Source organism: Erpetoichthys calabaricus, chromosome 7, assembly GCF_900747795.2.
Source record: "Erpetoichthys calabaricus chromosome 7, fErpCal1.3, whole genome shotgun sequence".
NCBI classification, from domain to species: Eukaryota; Metazoa; Chordata; class Cladistia; order Polypteriformes; family Polypteridae; genus Erpetoichthys; species Erpetoichthys calabaricus.
In genome coordinates, this window is record NC_041400.2 from 163,293,211 (window position 1) to 163,315,600 (window position 22,390).

General features: G+C 40.1%; 1 protein-coding gene across 1 annotated transcript in view; it reads right to left on the reverse strand.

Annotated features, from left to right (window-relative positions):
* Nucleotides 1-663: 663 nt before the first annotated feature.
* Nucleotides 664-22,390, reverse strand: part of LOC114654177 (baculoviral IAP repeat-containing protein 1e-like) — a 115,076-nt gene continuing 93,349 nt past the window's right edge. Inside the window, exons 21-26 of the mRNA XM_051929479.1 lie at nucleotides 19,929-22,016; nucleotides 18,846-19,016; nucleotides 11,063-11,224; nucleotides 10,858-10,953; nucleotides 10,612-10,776; nucleotides 664-1,073 (exon numbers count right to left, since the gene is read on the reverse strand). Coding sequence (XP_051785439.1) covers nucleotides 700-1,073; nucleotides 10,612-10,776; nucleotides 10,858-10,953; nucleotides 11,063-11,224; nucleotides 18,846-19,016; nucleotides 19,929-22,016 — 3,056 coding nt within the window. The 3' untranslated portion in view covers nucleotides 664-699. The remainder of the gene's footprint in view (nucleotides 1,074-10,611; nucleotides 10,777-10,857; nucleotides 10,954-11,062; nucleotides 11,225-18,845; nucleotides 19,017-19,928; nucleotides 22,017-22,390) is intronic.

Below are 22,390 nucleotides of genomic sequence, written 5' to 3' on the forward strand. Positions count from 1 at the left end.
GACTATATAGAAAAGTGACGTAATTTGTTTTTCAGATTCTTAATAAATAGAGTTAAAAAAATGTCCCTCATATTAAAGTATTTTCAGAAAGATCATAACAGCTTCAAATCTTTAATACTAATGTCAAAGGATGATATCAATGAACTGATTGTATCTGAAGATGGGGATCAATCAATATGAGTGTAGACTGATGTCCTGCCCTATCATCTTGGAAGTCCTATGTTCAGATAATGAGAGAAAAGCATCAACTGACACGAACAAATAAAAGCAGATGAATGTTGTTTTTAAAGTGCTCAAAGTATGAGGGCACTGCACCTAGGATGCCACACCAGACAGATACATAAAGAAACACTTGGTAAAAGAGGCTTGCACAAAGAAAGAAAGCATGAAACTATGTATAACAACATCACCGAAAGTATTCAATTTAACATGCCAACAAATCTAGCTCTAATCTGCACAGTATTACATTTTGGCACATCATTTCCTGATGGGTACTATTGTAGTGATATATATATATATATATATATATATATATATATATATATATATATATATATATATATATATATATATATATATAAAAATGACTTAATGTATCAATATACCTGAGTTATGATGAGATCAGCAAGAAAGGTACATGTCTCCTTAGAGATTAAACAACTGAGCTTTGAATTTGTTCTGAACTTCTGTCAATCATCACTAAAAGGTGTCTTCCTTTATAATTGGCAAGACTGGCACCAGCCATTTCCAGTTAAGACTTAAACATTTTGCCTGAGGGTGCTCTTTCTTCATGGTCTCAAATAACTGTACATCTTCTGTGTCTAACAACCAGCCAGACATATTGACAGTAAGTAGACTTGGGAGCCTTGAGGCACACTGAACGAAAGCCATCATTGTTGACGCACTTGGTTTCAGATTATGGGTGTACATCCTACTGACAAGTAGAGTGGCTAAGTGAGGCACCTTATCCAGGTTCAGGAAGAAGCTTCTCCATCCAGAGTCGGTGATATCATGGTTAACATTTAGGTTAAGCTGCTGAAGTGCTTGAAGATGGCCTTCCTTAGCTATTTTTGCTAAAAAGAAATAAAAAAGGTTTTAAATACACCAGGTATCATGATATCCAAATACAGGCATGAATTTTCCATCACAGTCTGGATTAATGTTGTAGATACAGTTTCCTGTCCCTGCTAGTAAAATACAAATATTTTCAACTATAACTCTTGAAACTCTTTGCAGGCCCATTAAGTTTCACAATTTTCAGCCTGAATCTTGTATATTTACCTAGTACTTCCCTTTCAGATGCTTTTTACTAATCATGTAACAGGTTTTGATGTTCTACGTTTCTTGTGTAAATTCCACCCAGGCAGTAAATAGACTGGAATTTGAACCCAGGATTCTAGAGCTGTGAAACCGCATTGCTGACAACTGAACAACCATATCATGTACCCACTACAACATATTGCATCAGGAGCTCTAGACTGGCTGTTATGTTATGATCAGTAAGGTTTACATTTTTTATGTAAATATCTTTGTGTTTTCTAGGCTTCTGAGACTGGAGGATTTCAAATTTGATGTTCATTTTGGTGTTTAACATATTTTGAATAATTTATTTCTGTTTTTCCATGACACCGTTTTGTTTTTCAGTAGTTGCTGCCATTCTGAAGTATCGTATTAGAAGTATGTATGGGAAGCATACTCAGAATTCCCTGGAATGCGTTCGCTTGTGATGTTATCAAAGTGACGATATAAAGGTTGTCCTGGGCAGTTCCAGTGTATCTGAGTTTGCTGGAATTTTCTGTTTAATGAATTCTTGCTTTTATTTCTGACTTGATTAAGTTCTGTCTGTGACAACAGGTCATTCTGATGATTGGTTTTGACTTCACCCTGTTTTTGACTCACGCATCTCCCAGTCAATTTCATTCCTCTTAAACTCTCTCCTGAAAGTCAGCATAGCTGTAACAGTGTTTATTAAGGATACTATAATAAAGGTCTCTTAAACTATCTTAGCATTTTTTGTTTACTGTCACAAGCCAGCTGGTAGCCAGAACCAATAGCACCAAAGGTATAAGTAAGAGGCAGAAGAGATGACAGAGCGACGGCAGCTTATGTGAAAAGTGTTGTTTTTATTCACCAACACATTTCTGTTAAGAAACAGTCACAGTTCTTGGGGTGAAAAATATTTACTGTGGGAAGAGAAACTGTATCAAAAATAAAGTTCCGTTCCACACACAAGTGAAAAATTCAAAACAAAAACACAAAGGATAAACAACACCTCCACTGTGTCCCTCATAAAAATAATTAAAAATGAAAAAGTAACTCACAGAAGAACAGGTGCAATTAACAGCCCTTCAATAAAGAGGAAAAAGCGGCTTCACCTCAGCCCACAATCAATTAATAAAGACTCTTTATTAAATAAATCAAGTGCCTAACTTGGATGCTATCTTGCAGCCGATCACTGAGCCACCACACTACTCTTAAGCGGGATAGTTCTTCATGTATGGTGTGTATTCAATCTGTCCTTGACTCGATCAACCTGTATTTACGTTGATCGCTTTTATAAAGAGAAAGCTCATTTCCAACTCAAGCAGCTCTCGCTATGTGACGCAGGATGGGGAGGAGATGGAGCTCAGGGAGCAGGGACCGTTCCTGCCAAGAAGGGTATCGCTGAAGACTGGGGCCAAATGTCGAGTAAGAGGGGCAACGTCAAATGGGAGGGACTGCAGTGTTAAATAGGAGGGAGTTATGGCCTGTTAACATCTGATTGGTCATGACATCAAGTGAATAGGAAATCTCTTCTCATTGTGCACACTGCCTGACACACAGTACTGAAATGTTGGCTTGAAATCCCCACCCAGGATTTGCCTGTGCAAAGAGTATACTAAAATAAAGAAACACATTTATCATGTGTGAGATATGGCCGGCCATTCATCCCGGCCAATACCCCCAGGCTGCCAGATGGAGCCCTCTTTGCAGCATGGAGGTGCCCCGAAAGCCAACAGGGAATCATGGACAGTGGACTTATAATGCACAGCCCTGCTGGATACCATGGGGGCTGCCAGGAGTCGCTGCAGGGAGGCCCAGGGATTTATATTTTCCATATAGCCCGGAAGTATTTCCAAGTCATGGGAACAGAAGAAATGATATACTTCCGGGCTGAAGAAAAAGAAGTTTTTACCTGACCCGGAAGTGCTGGATCACCACATGGACTGAGGGCTCAGAAGTCGAGGACTATAAAGCAGGCATGTCAAACACACGGCCCGCAACAGAAATCTGTGCGGCCCGCATGACAGATCCTAGTTAGCACTGAACTTGTACAAAATGATTACTATCGTTTGTGATTGAATCATTCTGCATCTTCGGTGTTACTTATTGACTTTTCTTACTTCTGCCTTCTGACAAAAGCGCATTTTCCCATGGCATTATGGTACCGGAAACATCATCTGCTAGTATAGCCACGAGCCTTGACCAAAGTTAATGAGCCTCAGCGTCACAACTGAAGTGTTAGGCTGCAGCAACGGCAGCAGGGGTGGCCTTAGGCATGTGCAAACTGTGCACCTGCACAGTGCAGCCAAATCCCAGGGGCCGCCATGCCAATATATATTGAATATAAAACAGAAAGAGAAAATAACGACACAGCTGACGGCAATGTGGACGAAAAACATTCTGTTTCTTGTTAATTAGTACGCTGTATTTACAAATGTCGCTAGAGTTGGAGCAGTAAGCTATATGTAGTATTATAACGTTCTGCCGTAATGAGAATATCATGGGCCGCCACTTGGTTTTCAAGTTACGGACACGCGTATATAGAAGCGTGTCATGAGCACGAGGCGGCTATGCAGTGTCTGCAATGGATGTGGCCATCCGCCGTGCATAAGATATCGTATTGACATTGCCAGGTGAAGGGGCCACCGCTTCTTTCTCTGCCCAGGGCCGCCACGAGCCTAGAGCCGCCCCTGCTAAGGCTACACTACTGACTGGATTGATGAGACTGGCCACTGGGCAGAACTGACCATCAGGAGTAGTAATAGCACGCATATTTTCACGTTTTTTTGCTCTGATTTCATGTAATTTTGTGCTAGTAACGAACAGTTAGTGCAGACTACAGGTGAAGATCTGAAGTGGACGTGAGAAGTTGGTGAGTTGTTTATTAACATATTTTTGTGATTTTGAGTTTGTAAAATTATTGTAGGTCAGGTGGCTTTTTGCATATCGGCTTATTTTACAATATAAACTTTGAAGTAAACTTAGTAAAGTAAAATTAGATTTTTGGAGGATTTGTTTTCCAACTTGAATTACTGAGCGTTTTCATGATTTCAGTTCACACAAACAGGCCATTGCGCTGTTCTCTTACAACGTTGAGAATGCGCCTGAGAATATCCAAATGGAATTGACTGAAGTGCAGTCAGATTCTATTCTGAAGGCAAAATACAACAAACTTTGTGTGCCAGGCTTGTATGCTTACCTGCCACCCTCGTATGTGCAGATCCGTAAGTTGGCATCGAGAGTACTGTCAATGTTCGGAAGCACTTACCTTTGTGAGCAATTATTTTCGTTAATGAAAGCTACCAAAACCCCACATCGCTCAAGACTTACCGTCGAGCACCTTTCATCCCTCATAAAAGTTGCAGCTGCACAAGATTTCAAGCCTGATACTAACGAACTGGTTACTAACAAGAGATGCCAAGTGTCGGGACAAAAGAAATAAATCTCACACTGTAAGGCTCCTATATAAGCAATGAATATAATATAATGAATATCAATCATCAAGACACTATATAAAAGCGGTCGGGATTGTCCTTCCGTCCCGTGAGTGCAAAGCGTAGCGGTATTCCGCTTATCACAGACTTACTACTTGCGGCTTGCGGTACGAAGCGATGCGATGTGAGCAGAGTTCTGGTGCCCCCATCGTTCCCTTGCTTTTGTGCGCGGTGCGCTGGAAAAATAGACAAAATTATGTCTCTGGAAATAATTAATGTTGATGGAGTACAAATGCCTCACCGCGTAGTAAATATCAGGGGAGATGGTGCTTGCTTATTCTCATCTATAGCTTATTTAGTGCATGAAACTCTCTCTTTAGTGGTACAGATTCGGGCTGACATTGTACGACATGTTTTAAGTAATTGGTCAAGGTTTCAGCCATTTACAATGATGCCGTCAGGAATCTCTTATACAAATGAGCTTCAGTATCTCACTGAAATATTAAAGTCTCAAACTTATGGTACCATTTCTGAGCTAATGGCAGCGGGAGAGTTGTTCCTCTATGAGTTTCAAGTATATTATTATGGAGTCCTACACTCCAAGTTTGGGCAGGCACTCGAGGGGATAAAAAAACTTAGGTTTTCGGGAGATGTTATGAATGGGCACTTTGATGTTCTCATTCTCTACACTTACATGCCTGATGTACACATGGAGTGCACACAAATTGAGGATAAAAGTCGGTCGCCTTAAAAGGAGGGTGAGCCTAATAATATAATAAGGACCTAGCTAAGAGGTTAAGACTCTAATTCTACACTGTTGTATGGAGACTGCATGGAAATAAATTGCTTTACTTTAAACTTTAAGCGTTACATTTTTTAAAGTTTTCAGTATTGGAAAGAAAGCTACAGTAACTTTGTATAATAGTATAATAGTATTTGTTACAGTGTGGCCCGCTGACACACGTATGGCAGTCGAAGCGGCCTACCAATGGTAGTGAGTTTGACACGCCTGCTATAAAGGACTTTGGGAGATCCCAGACAGATGAGCTGAGCTGGGTGGAAGGGTGGCAACGCATTTGGGAGTGGAGGATTAGTGATTTGTTATTGTTTATAAGTATAGTGGAGTGGAGGGTGCTTTGTGCACATTATTGTCCTAATAAATATTATATTTGGACTTTTATCTGGTGTCTGGCGTGGTGTCCGAGGGTTCAAGGGGTCACGGGGACCCTTAATCTGTCACACATGGTATGTTTTTGGCTTTATTCCTGTACGATCTATTGATTCACGTGTACAAAGTAGAATGACACACCAGATGTTTTGGCCACCTGGTAGCTCAGGCTGACGGTGCGAATCGGTAAAGTAATTCAAACACTGTTCCCCTTTAATGGGAAGGATTTCCTGCATTTCAACTGTCAGCTTATGAATCCGACGAACTGTCTGCTAAGTGCATTGCATCTTCAAGCCAAAAACCAAAGCAGTAGCTTACTTGGATGTTGGTTACTTGCAAGTATCAGGACTACATGATATTCCAATAACATGACATATTGGAGACATAAACAATACTATTAATGGGTAGGTGAGGTGAGCCAAACAGCAAGCAATCATAGTAGGAAGGCAAATGTCACTGTATTCTTTTTAGGCGAGTGAAATGAACAATAGAAAGTTAAGTGCATGAAATGAGAAAAATGGAACAGCCTGAAACAGACATAAAAATGCAGAAATGTGAAGTGAAGGATTCACATTAAAAATCCAGAATGTGAAATGAAAATGAATAGTGATGGATCGGGAAGTGAACCCGACGCTCTTGAATGGCAGGCATCTGTGATTGCTGTGCGCCAGGCAGCTGCTGTTGTGGTTTTGATGGCATGAATTTAAGAATAAAATCTGAGTATGTGAATTTGACAGTAGAGCAACTGAAATTGTCGTGTGCTTGGTGTGTGGGTGTGTTTGTGTGTGTCCTGCGGTGGGTTGGCACCCTGCCCAGGATTGTTTCCTGCCTTGTGCCCTGTGTTGGCTGGGATTGGCTCCAGCAGACCCCCGTGACCCTGTGTTCGGATTCAGTGGGTTGGAAAATGGATGGATGGATGAAGTTGACTGCAGCATGCAATGGAAATTGAAAAAACTCTCAGCATCATGAAGTGAAGTTTAAAAAAAATGACAGCTTGAAATCAATATGCCCTTAGGCTGGCTGTTCTTGGTCTAGGTCTGTGTTTTGGGAACGTGGCTTAATTCTTTTTGCAGTGTATCCTGTCAATTCTCTTTAAATTGTATATTTAAAAGGAATATTTTCCCTATTATAAGTAGCATAAGCTGTGTAAACTTCAGAGTATTCATGACAAACCTTTATTTTGGCAACTTCATGTGTGACAAACTTTTATTTTGAAAACTTCATCCTACCTGTCAATATGTCCCCTCCTACTCGACATTCAGCTCCTGGCTGCAGTGATCCATACTGTGGTGGATGGCCAGAGGTCTTGCCCAGATGGGATGCCCTTTTGAAGAGAAGACTGGGGGAATGGGCATACTTCCAGCAGTACCTCCCCAGGGAGACACGAGAGGGCAGCCCCCATGGTTTACATCGGGGCCACAGAATTGGAGCTCAGAAGCTCAACCCGGTGGGGGTCCGTGGCCACTACCAGGGGGCACCTGGACAGCTCTAGAGTCTGGGCATGCAGCACTTCCTCCATACACGGAAATGCTGCTGGATGTCTATCGGGAGACACCTGGAGCACTTCCAGGTGCACTATAAAGGAGGCTGCCTCACACGATTCGAGAGGCCAGAGTCGGGTGGAAGGTGGACAAAGCTCAGGAGGAGAGGAGTAGAGGTGGCAGAAGGAAAGAAGGACTGAGTACTGTGCTGATTTGTGCACTGCGTTTGTGCTGAGTAAGAAGGGAGAAATAAACGTGTGTTATTTTGGACATTCTGAGTCCGTGTCTGTCTGCGTCCGGGGCTAGTCTTCTACAATACTAATCTCTCCCACCTGCCTATCTATCCTCAGTGTCCGAGCGCTACCAATTGCCAAGGCTGGAAAGGCTTCCCCTCTTTAAACATTGCACAGTACTGCAGCCAGCCCTTAACTTATCACAACAGATACTGTATTTAACCTTACCTAAAATTAAACAAACTACATTGAAAAAATAAACAATACCAAAACCAAATCTTACACTAAAATATAATATTTCACTTAAACCGTTTCCCCTCAGGTTGATTAATGTGAGCCCTTCTGGTGTTCTGATGATTTGTGCTGCCTTGTCGAAATATGCCCATAGAGAATATTTACACATTTAGAAATCAAAATGTTTAAATAAACATAAGATTTTTATAGTATTATTTAGGAACGTTTTTTCAAAGGTTGCACAAATCAATGGGTACAGTGACGTATGAGGTGAAATGTATTCTGCAAATGCACAGAACAGCTTTGAAGCACATTCAATAGGTTGCGAGGTTCGACAGAACACCGACAGCCCACAGACACTTCGCCAGAGTTCTGTATTTAAACTGAACGACTCAGTGTGCTCACACACATGCTAGAATGTGGCATAGCAGTGGATTGTGCAGATTGTGCAAAGCACAAGGGCCTACAAGCTTGGGGAGCCCACTTGGGGCCATATAGATTTTTTTAAAAATTAAATAACTTAAATCACTTGCAGTTTATTGCATTATTAATTCACAGTTTCAGTGACATGTTTGCACAATCACCAGGCAAGTCCAATCCAATTCATGATGATATTACGTATTCGGCAGGCCTACAGTTTACATGAATTTAGACTTAGGGAGTTCGGAGGCTTGGTGGCACAACACATCCTAGTCTGCCTTAAAGAGAAATGCACATTCCCAGATTTGGTGACCTTTGGCGTGCCATAGTGAACATGAACTGAAGAAGTTTTGAAGGACGTCACATGAATAGTGTAAATGTACATTATTATCGCAAATAATTGTTACTTTTGTACTTTGATTTGATGTCAACAGTTTTCGAAAATCAAACGCATAGATGATAAATGATAGCAATTCTTTTGTTATGGTATTGTCCCCATTAGTCGGCAAATGCCAAATTTGAACAATCTGATGTTTTTTATACTCTCGCCATATAACGCCAAGTTGGCCATTAGCAGTGGAACATTATAAGAGTGGTGCTGCTAAACGTAAGTCACAGCTGCAACAGGAATTGAAAAACGCTACGCTTATCATGATTTCTACCTTTCTCAAAACTAAGCAAAGGCCAGCGGTAGTAACTGAGAATGCTGATGCTGGTGAATCGTCGCAACGGTCACAAGCAGGTTATGTAGACAGTGCAGTGAGCAAAATGGTTGCAACTACCGGGTCTGGAAGTAGTGATACAAAGGCTTCCAATCAGGTTCTGTCTGCTAAAACCATTAAAAATGGAGAAACTACCAAAGACAAATAAGCAATATATAATGCCAAGCAATTTCCTACCGACAAGGCAAATTTCTTGGAACCATTGACACCTCACTTTATAATATCCATTTTCTCAGAACTTGTGTAAAACAGGTCGATTGTGTAGTAGTGTCCTGTCAGCTGATGTTATCATTTTAATTTGGTACAAATTGAAATTGCCTCATTTTATAGCACAGAACAGTTTCACTTTTCTAGCTTACGTTACATTTTAATCATCTTCCTTCACAACGTTGTCTTGGAAAAGTAAGCGGGTACTACTACTGCTACCCACACCTCCCACATTCCATTCCCACAATTTACTTTATTTTTGCTGACTTACAGCAGCTGCAATAAAGCAATTTAAAAAGTTATTACAAATAACCCGGTTCGTTTGTCACCAGCGTGTGATCTGATAGTAACGCGGTCGCGGATGTCACTGCCCAGCCAGCTCCTAGGATCTAATTGTGAATAAATTACTAACAGTCATGCTATACAGGAGGGGCCCACCTCGGGGTCCTGCACAGGGGCCTTCAGCAGGCTAGCTACGCCACTGGTTTGCAGAATGGATAATGAAATGGACTCGCAAACACTGCCTGGAAGAAAGCACCCTCATGTATCGGTCTCCTGCACTGTAAATAATAAAGTAGGGTTTAACCAAGAAAAACTCGGCGACATTGCCAGGGCCACACACGTTCACAGCAGCAAGTGCTGCTTCGCGTCTCTTTAAAGAAAAAACGTTTAGTCGGCAAACTTGACAGTACAATGCTGCGAGTCTCTTGGGGTCGCATTTACCCTGTAATGTTCTATTTCAGTTTAATTTTATTTAACTGATTTTGTTTTTTTAGTATTCTGTTCTATGTCTGTCAATTCTTTATTTAAGCTTTCTAATTAGTCACGAGTTTAAGTAATTGCCATCTGGTGCCGTAATTAGGTCAAGCTACAGAACTGAAAGGTTATAAAAATCTTTGCTGCGGTTTTTACAGATAGGTACTTACAGTTCACTGTGCCTTTGCTCCTCTTTTGAATTATGTTTAATTTTTTTTTAGGTTTTGTTCATTTTACTTCTTTGGATTTCAAGTTTTGGCTTTTGACTACACCTAGTGGGAACAAACTTCAAAAACACTGGGGTCAATACTGGATTAAGTGGATTTAAAATTTGAGGGATGCCACCTTAAAAATCATAACTTCAATAAATGTATTATGTCACATATATCCATCCATCCATCCATCCATCCATCCATCCATCCATCCTCTTCTGCTTATCCGAGATCGGGTCGCGGATGCCCAGAGATGCCCAGACTTCCCTCTCCCCGGCCACTTCTTCTAGCTCTTCCGGGAGAATCCCAAGGCGTTCCCAGGCCAGCCGGGAGACATAGTCCCTCCAGCGTGTCCTGGGTCTTCCCCAGGGCCTCCTCCCGGTTGGACGTGCCCGGAACACCTCACCAGGGAGGTGTCCTGGAAGCATCCTGATCAGATGCCCGAGCCACCTCATCTGACTCATATCACATATAAACTCACCCAATTCATAAATGCTACTGTCATCTAGACAGATCTGCATGGATAAAACTTTCAGATTTGGTAGCTTCTGAAGTTGTGGAATGGCACTTAAGGATACCGATTTCATGCCATCACCTTGAGGAAACTTCAGCACTTCCAGATAAACCAGGGACCCCACAACTTCAACTGAAAAAAAAAGACAAGGCAATGGATTTATGACCAGAATAACTGCCAATATCATTTAATAATTTTGGAAAAACAGTTTACCTAATTTTTCCGCTGCTGTCTTTTTCACTGATTTATCAATGTGGGTGCCTGTGAAGTCTAAGAACTTCAACTTTTTAAAGTTTGGCAAAGCAGACGCTGTAAAAAGATAAACAGTAACAATCAACTATTTAAATAAAGTGGTCTTTAGTCTGCAGTCTGTAGTGTTCACTTTATAGCAGTAAAATGAAATGCCAACAGTACATACCAAGGGCAGAAACATCATCTGGATAAAAAGCACGGTCTTCAATGCAGAGACTCTCCATGTCCTCACACGAGGCCAGAGATTCAACAATAGGAGAAAAATTGACAGACCAATTACACTTGAGGTGAAAACACTTCAGCTTTATAAAATGCTGAATGAAGGAAGCTATAATTAAAAAGAAACAAACAAAAAAAATCATTTCTAGAAAAAGACTTTAAAATGTACAATTAACCACGTGTTGCTACTGGTGAATGCTTATAGGTTTCAGGACAGAATTTTCTAGCTGTTCTTAACCCAACAGCACCTCTAATAGTAAGTGGCTTTGGTTTAATACCTTATTATGCACAGTAGAAAAGCCCTAAAATATTGCATTATAATAATTTCTTAAATATGAAATAGCAGTATATAGGAACTAAAAGGAAACATGTAAGTTGCAAGTGGCCTCAGTCTATGGCTGGACCACTTGAGCAAAAGAACAAATTCTTAATTTTTTGTACAAATTTAACCACTTGATATGAATCATACTATGGTTAACATTTCAGATCAGGGATGTCCAATTTCTGCTGTTAATTGACTTCTGTCCCCTTTGTTGTAACTGGTATGTTGATTTTTGTTTTCCTTAAATGGCGGCTAAACAAAAATGAGATGTGAAGTGAGCCAACAGATGACCAGCTAACTCCAACCTATTTCTCTCCAAACTGTTTCTTAATTAGAAGATGCTTTTTGTTGTTAATTAAACCATTTATTTACCTCCATGGCTTACTGGTTCTCTCATTCTGTCACAGCAGATTTTTCCAAAACAGTTGATTTTCTTTTTTCTAAGAGAACCATCAAAACGTTTTATGGACCTGAGCAGATCAACATTACTGAGACCTTCACCTTTCATTATTTTCAGGTATTATATGATGGACACAGGTTAGCTGGTCATGTGCTGGCTCCCTGTATCTCATTATTGTTTGAGTGCTAATTAAGGAAAAAAAGAAACAATTAAGGGGTCTGAGTCTTAAATAGAAAGTTATTTACAAATACGGCAAAATAAGTTAATTAGCAGCAGAAACTGGTCACTAATTTGGCCAATGGTTTTATTGAAAGCCTGCAGCCACTGCAGCCCTCCAGGATCAGAGTTGGACACCTCTGCTTTAGATGATTCACTGTCTTCTGTATAATGTATCTATAGGTTACATAATGTTATGTGCAAGCCCTTAACAAAGGCTTTGCTTGGTCTTAAAACATCAGAAAAGTGTTAATTCATCAATGTGCAGTGTGGCATACTGTATTAAGAGCTTGTGATACCATGGTGAGTATGAGAGCTTCATTTGGTTTTATTAAGCATTTATTAAGGATTCGTAAAATTTATATTGAAGTATACAATATTGGGAGACATCTTATTAAACATTTAAGCCACCAATGTTATTTCAGCATGCCACATTGCACAGAGATAAATAATCACCTTATTGATGCTTTGTGTTATTAAGAACAAAAGAAGTCTTTGTTAATGTCTTTTTTATATAACAGTATGTTGCTAATGAATGCATTATTTATGGCACCTAATCTAAAATGTTATTCAGGTATGTTAACTATGCATTAAAAATAATTCTCTGTTTCTGCCTATCTATAATGCTTTCTGCAGGGCTGCTGTATAGCTGACTGATTTATTTCAACTGCAATATAACACATACACAGGCATTCCTAGTCTGTGCCTGCTCAACTCAGTTTCATTGATCTTAGGGAGCCAGTGTCCATTGTCGCAGATTTAAAGGAAATGGTTCAATAAGTTGGGACCATTCCAACACAGAACACACTCACACATTAATAGCACTGATTAAAAGTTAATTAACATAACCTGCCCATCTTTGATATATGGAGGGAAAAGAGGTACTCAAAAAATGGTTAGAGGGTGAATTGTCTCACACAGTCACTGGCCTGAAATGAGAACTCAGTGTGATTGAGCTCTTAAGGGAGCCAAAATAAAATAAACAATGTATTCTAATAAATGAACATTGGAACCGTAGTTGGTTAGTTAGAGGAATTTGCACTCTGTCTCCATAGTTTTTCAACAGGTACTCTGGTGTCCTTCCACATTCTAAGACTTGCAACTCTAAAATGGCTCACTGAACATGAGTGTGTCTTTCAAAGGAATGGTACCGAGTCTCAGTTCTCTGCAACCACCTGTTAGAAAAAGCAGGTATGGAAAATGAATGAATTAATAAAGTATGATACACTTTGATTTTAATAAATTTTGGTATGTTCACTTCTGTGGGTCATATCACAGAGTGACAGTAAGTTTTTCTAGTCTCTAATAAGCTCCTGGTTAAACATTAATCAAGGCTCAGTTGAGATAAAACCAAATCCTGTCATTGGTAAATATGAACCAATACCAACACTTAAAATGTTAGGTATGCTGAACTACAGGATGTAAGTAGGTTTGACTTAAAATTAAAAGTATCTTTGATAAATACAGACAAGTTTACCGAACTTAAAATTTCAATTAGATGGAACCTTTGTATTACTTTGAAAATTAAGTTTATGTGACTAAATTGCCCCAAAGTTGAGTTAACTTAAAAAAGCTGTGCAGCTGGTTGCTTTATTTTTTAAAGTTTTCTCAACTTTAATTTTTTTACAGTGCAATGTCTCGCACGGAGATAGCTTAAACACCATAAATCCTTGCCATTTCAGTCAAATTGTTGTTTTTGTTTATTGACAATTTACAAGCCTTGCCAATTTCATTTCCTGAAATACAAACAATGCAAACGTTTCACATTATACTAGAGACACCTTTCTGAAGCCCTGGATTTGCCTTAGAAGCTCGATCACTAGCTGGAGGGTGCGGGCATTACTTATTCCTTACTTCCTCATTGGACTGCTAGCCCATTATGCCACATACAGTAAGTAGAGTCTATAATGTTCAAAGGTGTTTGGGGGTGAAATAAAAGCTAAACTAAACTTCAATCTGAGGAAAAGCGTATAAAGTGACATCATCAAGGAGAAAGCAGAGAAACTTGCACCTGAAGTGAAGAAGCCATTTGCAATGCCCACCACCTGATGGTTACACAGACTCACCACGGAGTAAAACCAGGCAGTATTGTTTGTGATCGATCAAGAAATAAGCTGTTATTTGAACAAGAAATCCGAACAGTTCATGACTGACCATACATGTGGACACAGTCTTTAGCTTAGTATTTAGTATTCTAAGTGGATATGTTTCAAGTGAAAGCAAACAAGTTTGAATAATGAAAGGAAACAATTTAGCATGTGAAGCTCATATGGCTAGCTAATTGCTAAGATGTCCCAACATCTCATCCAGATACTATTTAAACGTGGTCAAGGTTTTCACTTTACCTATGTGAATAGGAAGCTTGCTCTACTATTCCCACAACCGTTTGCATGAAGAAGTGATGCAGACATTCGGAATAATTGAATTTTCTTTCATTTTTCTTTGTCCTGAAGTATATGATTCACTTTTTTACTCAGTCTTTTACCAAAGACTTTCAGAATTTTGAAAACCCTGATTAGGACAAACAACGTCTCAGGTTTAAGAAGATTTTGCTCCTGTAACCTGTCAGAGAGGGACATGCCCGTTAATCCAGGGCTGAACGTGGCTGCTCATCTCTGTAGAGTCTTTTTCTGTGGAACACAGCATGTAGTTCATGAGCAGTACATACTCTTCACTTACGGAGTGAGTGTACAGCTTCATTCACACCCACGTTTTCCTTTGTGTGAAGTATGTGCCAGCTTTTACACATCCTAAGGATTTTTGTGACTGAATGGATGACATAAACAAAACCATTCTCGGGAAAAGACGCAGCCACAGTAGCCCAGGCACCTACTGCACCACAACCTTTTTTGGTTATTTAAAGAGAAAAATGTTCAGCCAATATACAGGATAAGTTCCATTAGAACAAAGTCTGATTTAACGAAATCCTTGTTTTAAGACATTTTGCACTCAAGAAGTGTTAGGTAGGAAAAGGCATCCTTCTAACCTTCTAAATATAAATTCCTGGATATTTCGAAGGAGTATGAACAGAGAAAAAAATGCTGATTAAGAGCAAAAATGTGTAGTAAATATCAAAAAAAAAAAAAAAATCAACTAATGTTAAGAAAGAGAATGGCCTTCATTTTCAGCCCAAAATACAATATTCTGAGCATGATAAATAATTATACCATAAAGCAAACATAAATAAAAAAAAAATTTAAATGCAGTTTTACACTTGCGGCAGACAGCTGGGGCACCCTGACCATGTAAGCACCTGAGGGGAGAGTATTTTCAAGATTGTTTACCCCCGGACCAATAGAGGGCAGCCGCCTTGGCTTCCAGCAGGGCCACGGGTTATGAGCATGGAAGCTCAGCTCTGCTGGGGCCCGTGGCCACCGCCAGGGGGTGCCTGGACGTTTGCAGGGCCCTATTTGGCAGCACTTCCACCACACCCAGAAGTGCTGCCGGAAGAAGCTCATTGGGCAACTTGAGTCCTTCTGAGTGCCCTATAAAAAGGGGCCAGTTGCCAGCATCCAATGGCCAGAGTCGGAAGGAAGAGGACAAAGCCTGTTGTGGAGGACTGAAGGTGAAGGGACTGCGTTGGTGATTAGTGCACTGTGTTTTACTTTGTGCTGTGGAGTGCTGGACTGTGTAAATAAAACCATGTGCTGTGTGAACTAAACCTTTATCCTGCCTGTCTGTGTCGGGGTTAGGGCGGCTGTACACACCCGGGCATCACACACTTAATCCAATATACTCAAGAAACAGCTTTTGGTAGAGAAACTACATTTTCAGAAATTGATTGAGCACATCTAAATCTATAAAGCACACCAATTTTTTTGTGCCAGGAGGATTTTGGTGCAGACCAGTGTTATTAAAACTCAATGTCAGAGCAGTTCCATGCCCAAAGTAAATGCACCTGTTCATGCTGTTGTGGCGTAAAATGTTGTTTATAAGTTGATATTAATGTTTCAGAAGAAATGTTTTTTTTTAATTAATGAGAACAGCAATCCTTCCATGTTTAACCTGCCCCTCAGCATTTAAGACTGATGCAGAATGTGAATTTTATTGCAGGATTGAACGGGTGCTTCAAACTGGTTTCTCAAGGGATTCCGTGCAGGGCATTCATCTGAGACATATCCCACAGGATGGCCATAAACTACCTAGCTGGCAAGCTTCAGCTCAGCAAGAGGTCTTGGGGGCAGCTGTGAAAAGGCAGTGTGTGCACCCATTGGTCGGACGTATGGCTGTTTGGGTTTGGTTTTGATTCAGAGGCCATTCTCTACCATAAAACCCTATTGGTGTAAGGATTTGAACAGAGAATCTATAAATTTTGTTGCTTTACCACTCCCTCTCTCTCTCACACACACCATGGCCATGAAGAGAAGAACAGAAGCAGAAAGTACAACTTGGCAGTCATATTAAAACAGGCATGCTGCCTGTCCTAAAAAACGTTGAATAGAAATGATGACTTAACTAGAGACATTTAGGTAACTACAAGTCTGTGTGCCATCTGAAACTACATATTTAGTATTTATCAGGTTGTATGCTTGCCAATATTCACATGTACTTTGCTTATTGTTATTATTTTATGAATATTATCAATAATACATTATTTAAAGTTGTAACTTAACTCCTGTTTGTCGTTTTACTCTGTGAAATTGCCTGAGGTTTTAGATGTAGAAGAGAAGGTGGGTAAAGTACAATACCTTATAAAGAGTGGTAAGTCTATAGGATTTGAGGCATTCTGATACAGTCTACACAATAAAGAGTACAAAAAGGGAAAGTAGAGTAATATAGAACTCTCTATAAGCTAACATTATACAAATACAGTGGTACCTCTGGTCACGAACATAATTCATTCCAAAAATCTGGACGCGACCCGAACGTAATTTCCCCATAAGATTGTATGTAAATACAATTAATCCGTTCCAGACCATATGAACTGTATGTATATATTGTGAAGGACAGCCGGGTCCCATGCCCGGCAGGGACGCCCCTGCTGCATCTATTCCGGGGGAGCCACCATGGGCAGCTCAGTACCTCCCCCGGGACGCTTGGTGGCAGCCTCCCTGGTGGACGATGATTCCCCAACCTGGCGCAAGGCTCCATGGGAGATGGAGTCCTCCACAGCCTGGTTGGGGGCTTGGATGGCCGCCAGGGGGAGCTGCATGGACTTTCCAGCCCAGCTGGTCGACTCGTCAGCCCCACCCGGAGGGTCAATTAGGACCAGGTAATCAAGCACCTGGTACGCCTCCGGGTGGGGTATAAAAAAGGCCAGCCACCACCACTCGAGAGAGCCAGAGTTGGGAGGAAGGAGGACGAAGCCTGAGGAGGAGGAGGAGGAGGAGGAGGAGGAGGAGGAGGAGTGGTGGTGGTGGTAGTGGTGCTGAGATGGATAGAGTATTTGTGAGTGTTCTGTATTTAAGTGCTTGTGGGACTGTGTTGGGCCTGTGGGACACGGGGAAGGCGTGCCCCACGGCTGAAGATAAAATAAAAAGCATTTATTTAAGTGCGTGCCTCTGCCTGAGTCTGTGCCGGATCGGGCGCTGTATAGCGCCTTTTACTATATATATATATATATATATATATATATATATATATATATATATATATATATATATATATATATATATATATATATATATATATATATATATATATATATATATATATATATATATATATATATATATATATATATATATATATATATATATATATATATATATATATATATATATATATATATATATATATATATATAAGGGCGGCACGGTGGCGCAGTGGTAGCGCTGCTGCCTCGCAGTTAGGAGACCCGGGTTCGCTTCCCGGGTCCACCCTGCATGGAGTTTGCATGTTCTCCCCGTGTCTGCGTGGGTTTCCTCCGGGCCCTCCGGTTTCCTCCCACAGTCCAAAGACATGCAGGTTAGGTGGATTGGCGATTCTAAATTGGCCCTAGTGTGTGCTTGGTTTGTGTGTGTCCTGCGGTGGGTTGGCACCCTGCCCGGGATTGTTTCCTGCCTTGTGCCCTGTGTTGGCTGGGATTGGCTCCAGCAGACCCCTGTGACCCTGTGTTCGGATTCAGCGGGTTAGAAAATGGATGGATGGATATATATATATATATATATATATATATATATATATATTTTTTTTTTTTTTTAAGCCGAAAAATAGTTAATTATACCATAGAATGCACAGTGTAATAGTAAACTAAATGTAAAAACATTGAGAAAACCTTGAACAACAGAGAAAACTAACATTGTAAGAGTTTGAGCTACACCCTTACCGCTCACTGTAAACACTTTTTTATGAGTTTTAAGCACAGGGAAAAAAATTAAATGCCACTTCTCTCGCGAAACTTTTCAAACCATCCTCTACTGGCTTTAAATTCCTCACCTTTGCCACTTGAATAAGGATTTTTTTGAGCAAATCGCCATGAATCTTCCTGGCTTTCTCACATATGATTGCCTCACTTATGCTATCCCCTGCAAGTTGCTTCTCGTTCAACCACACTAGCAACAGTTTTTCCACCTCTTCCAGCACATTGTAACTCCTTTTGCAACATCAGCTGCTTTGCTAGGCCCTGTATACGCAAACAAAAGAAAATGGGAAACGGAGAAAGGGAAATCATTGGCGCGTACGAACCAGAAGGGAAACTGGCCGTCTGTGTTTTCGTTCGTCACCAGAGCGTGTGGTCGTGAACAGATGCAAAGTTTTGGCAAACTTTTTGATCGGAACCCGATTTGTACGTGTTCTGAAACGTTTGTGACCAGAGGTTCTACTGTAGTCAATTTCACTGTGCATTTTTACCGTATCTGATACAATCATCCCTTATGTTCACATTGTTCATTTTTAGGTCTTCCATAAAAAGTAAGTTGCTGAAACCATCAGGTAGTTTACCAACTATGTCCACCTCATTTAATGCAGTGATGGACAGTTGTTTAAGTGATGTCAGCTTATCCAAATTTGAAATCAAGAGTTCTGTAAGGAAAGATTGGAGACAAAACTGTTGAAAATAGAATAGTTTTGGTAGCAGTTTTACAAAATAAACATAATACATTGTATGGCTGAAAATTAAATATAATATATGAAACAGTCCAAATGTAATGAAAATATAACTATACCTCACTGACTCTCAAATATCTTTCTATACATTCTGCTAACATTTTTTTAATGATTCGGTATAAAATAGTAAAGTAGAATAATTAGTATATACAAACTGAGAAATGTAAATCTTGATTCAACTTATGTCAAATTGTTGAATATTTTTCCAATAAGTGACCAATTCACACGTTTAATAGGCCATTGCAAACTTACTACTAGGCTTATAAGGTCCTTATTGTCACATGTACAGGGTACAGTGAAATTCTCACTTGCTTGTGTTAATTAACATGGAACTTGTCACCACTCTCTGGCACTGTCATTAGTTAGTATAACTACCTTACCTTAAAACGTTTGTCTAATACAAATAAAATGTGTAGTGCATAGGAGTAGACTTAGATGCATACAGTAACTACTTTCCTGTACAGTTTTCAAAAGTCAATAAATGGAGAGTTTTAAGTACATTCCACTAATGAAATTCTGTACCTCTTAAGTAAAGGAATCAAAGGGTTAAATTATAGGAAAACAAGGAAGTAAATCTCAAGAGTGGTTTGGGGACTGCAGATGCCAATATCTGAATTTAGTCAAACCCTATAGACGTATCTTGGGGAACACAAAGTTGTTCAGAATGGAGCCAACTGCTGCTACTGCTTTCTAGCCAAATGCCTTTGTAGCGAAGCTTACACCCCAAAACTCGGGGTAACTTGGAGATTGGCAACTATTTATTGCTAGATGAAAGGACACTCCACTACAATAACAATGGGTGATTAAATATATATTTTTGCATAGTACCTGGCACTTCAGTGAATGTTAATTGTAGGGATTCCAAGAATGGCATAGATATAATAAGCTCTTCCTCTTTTCTTCTCAAATGATGACAGAAAATAGTGATTTCTCTAAAAATACCTCTGTACATATTAATGGCAGACTGATTGCTTTCAAGAAATCCATTGCTGTCCTCCAGGGTCAATTTAACTTGTTCAGTAACAGCAAATATTGCCAGCAGAGTGTTAAGGTCATCTTCTTCCAGTTGCTCTGTATTTCCTACTTCAAGGTTGAGCATCGGTATCTTGTATTTGTTTGACATTCTACTGAAAATGTGTAGATTTTGACCAGATAGGCCAGTTTTCTTATTCAGAAACTTGTTTATGTTATCAACTTTTGATTTCATCTCTTGTATGTAACTATTTGTATATGCATAAGCTGCTGAAAGCTCTTCATTAACAACAGGTCTGCCAAGGAATGAAAAGGTATCTTCCATCCCTGAATATTCCAAGGTCTTCATCATTCTCTCTCCCTTAATATTAACTTTAAACTCTCTCAGCACTGATAAAGCTTCAGGGTAATCTAAAAAGAAGTGATGCAAATAACACAGACTTTTTCCTGTGAGGGCTTTCAAAATGTGAGGAGCAGCAGCATCAGCAGATTTAGCGATATATACAAGATTCAGTATGTATTTTAAAAGGTTGCTGAAAATGGCTGAATCCTCTAGAAAAGTGGAAGGAAATAATCCTGTCAGCAGGGTTTGGGAAAGGCATACATCTAGGTAATTCTTAGACACTTTGCTGCTGTCATTTTTAGAATCATAAAATCCTTTTTTATCTGCATGACTGAGTATATGAGAAATTATTTTAACTGCAACGCCAGGAGAAAACATGCATGTATATTCTAAAAAGAGCTTGTAACTGCACATCACCTTGAGGAATGTGTCCATTTGCTTCAGGTAATGTAAACCTTTGTTCTGACTTTCTACAGACTCTGATTGAAGTAGCTCACCAAGTCTCCTACCTGCCACAAACTCCTGAAAGTGAAAATGAAAGAACTTGTACACAGGTCTCAGCCTTTGTGCTGTACACCTGTCCAACAGTCCTGTACAGAGGGCTTTGTTCTCATCGATACCAGTCTGTTCAAGATCTGCTCTGTCAAAGTCCGCACGGTTGCTGAAAACCCCCTCTAATGCAAGGTCTCCCAAACAAGAGGCTAACTTTTCTAGCTTTTCTGTTTCATAAGGGTATTTCCGTACACAGCGATGTAGATAGGCTTCAAATATATTTCTAGTTTCAATGCGCGGATTAGGGTTCTGGATCCACAGGTCACATATGATAATGGCCATACGAGGTGTTTTCAGTATTTGTTGAAGCAAAAGTGATAGGCCAAGCTCTACGAAGAATAGCTCAACCAGCACAATGCTATGTGAGAAGACCTTCCTTAAAATATAAAAAGTGCTGTAAAATGGGAATGGACCCATTTCAAGGATTCTTGAAGCATACTGTCGCACACGGGCACTTCTGTGCGTTTGAATACCAATCACCATATCAACCTTATTGATGTGGTTCTGCAACATCAGATCTTCAATACAATGGGGTATTAAATCTGTGACACCACAGTCATCCAAAAGAAATAAAACCTGGTTATTCAGCTTCCTGATTGATTCTCTGATGAGCTCTTCACTCAGACACACTTGTGCCATACCAAGCTGCTTGGCAATCATGTCAGACAGGTTTTGGCCCTTCTGAAGGCCAGTAAAGGAAAGGTAAAAGACCAATTTGAATCTCTGTAATACAGGGCAATGCCCAGATGCCCACAGGATGGCAATTTTTCTGAGCAATGCTGATTTTCCACTTCCAGCTGCCCCTTCAATCATTGTGATGTAGCTCAGATTTTTCAGTAGAATGGGAAGAGAGACTTTCTGCATGAGTTGATTGTTTATGTTTTTCATGACCATGGGCACCCAGGCAAAAATGTGTTTCAGATCTATAGACACTGTTGCACAATCAGAGAATTGGGCCATGTTTCGAAAGGCAGAAGTGTTGTACACATCCCTTAGGCTACTGCACAGCCTCTTAGCATCGTGAAGCCACTCATTTTCTGGTCTAGTTACTGGAAAGAAGAAACAAAAGAAAAAATAAGTAAATAAATGGAAATTACATAAAAAGCTATGCTAAACTAGTATTATTTTAAAGCTCATGTTAGTCATTGGCATAAGATTCAGCAGTAAAAGCTGAATATAAAATAATGGACAGACCAGCAGAAGCCTGGAGTCGGGAGCAGTTCAATCCCCCATACGTCAGGTGGCAGTGGTCCCCACGTAGGAACCCAGTCGGGACACCCGCAAGGGTGCTTGAGATATGGAGTCTGGAAGTGCAGCCCTGTCAAAGACATGTCCGCATAAAAGGAAGCCTGTTGCCATACATGGACAAGTCAGACTCGGGAGGCAGCTGGCAACACTCAGCAGAGGAGAGAAGAATGAAGGA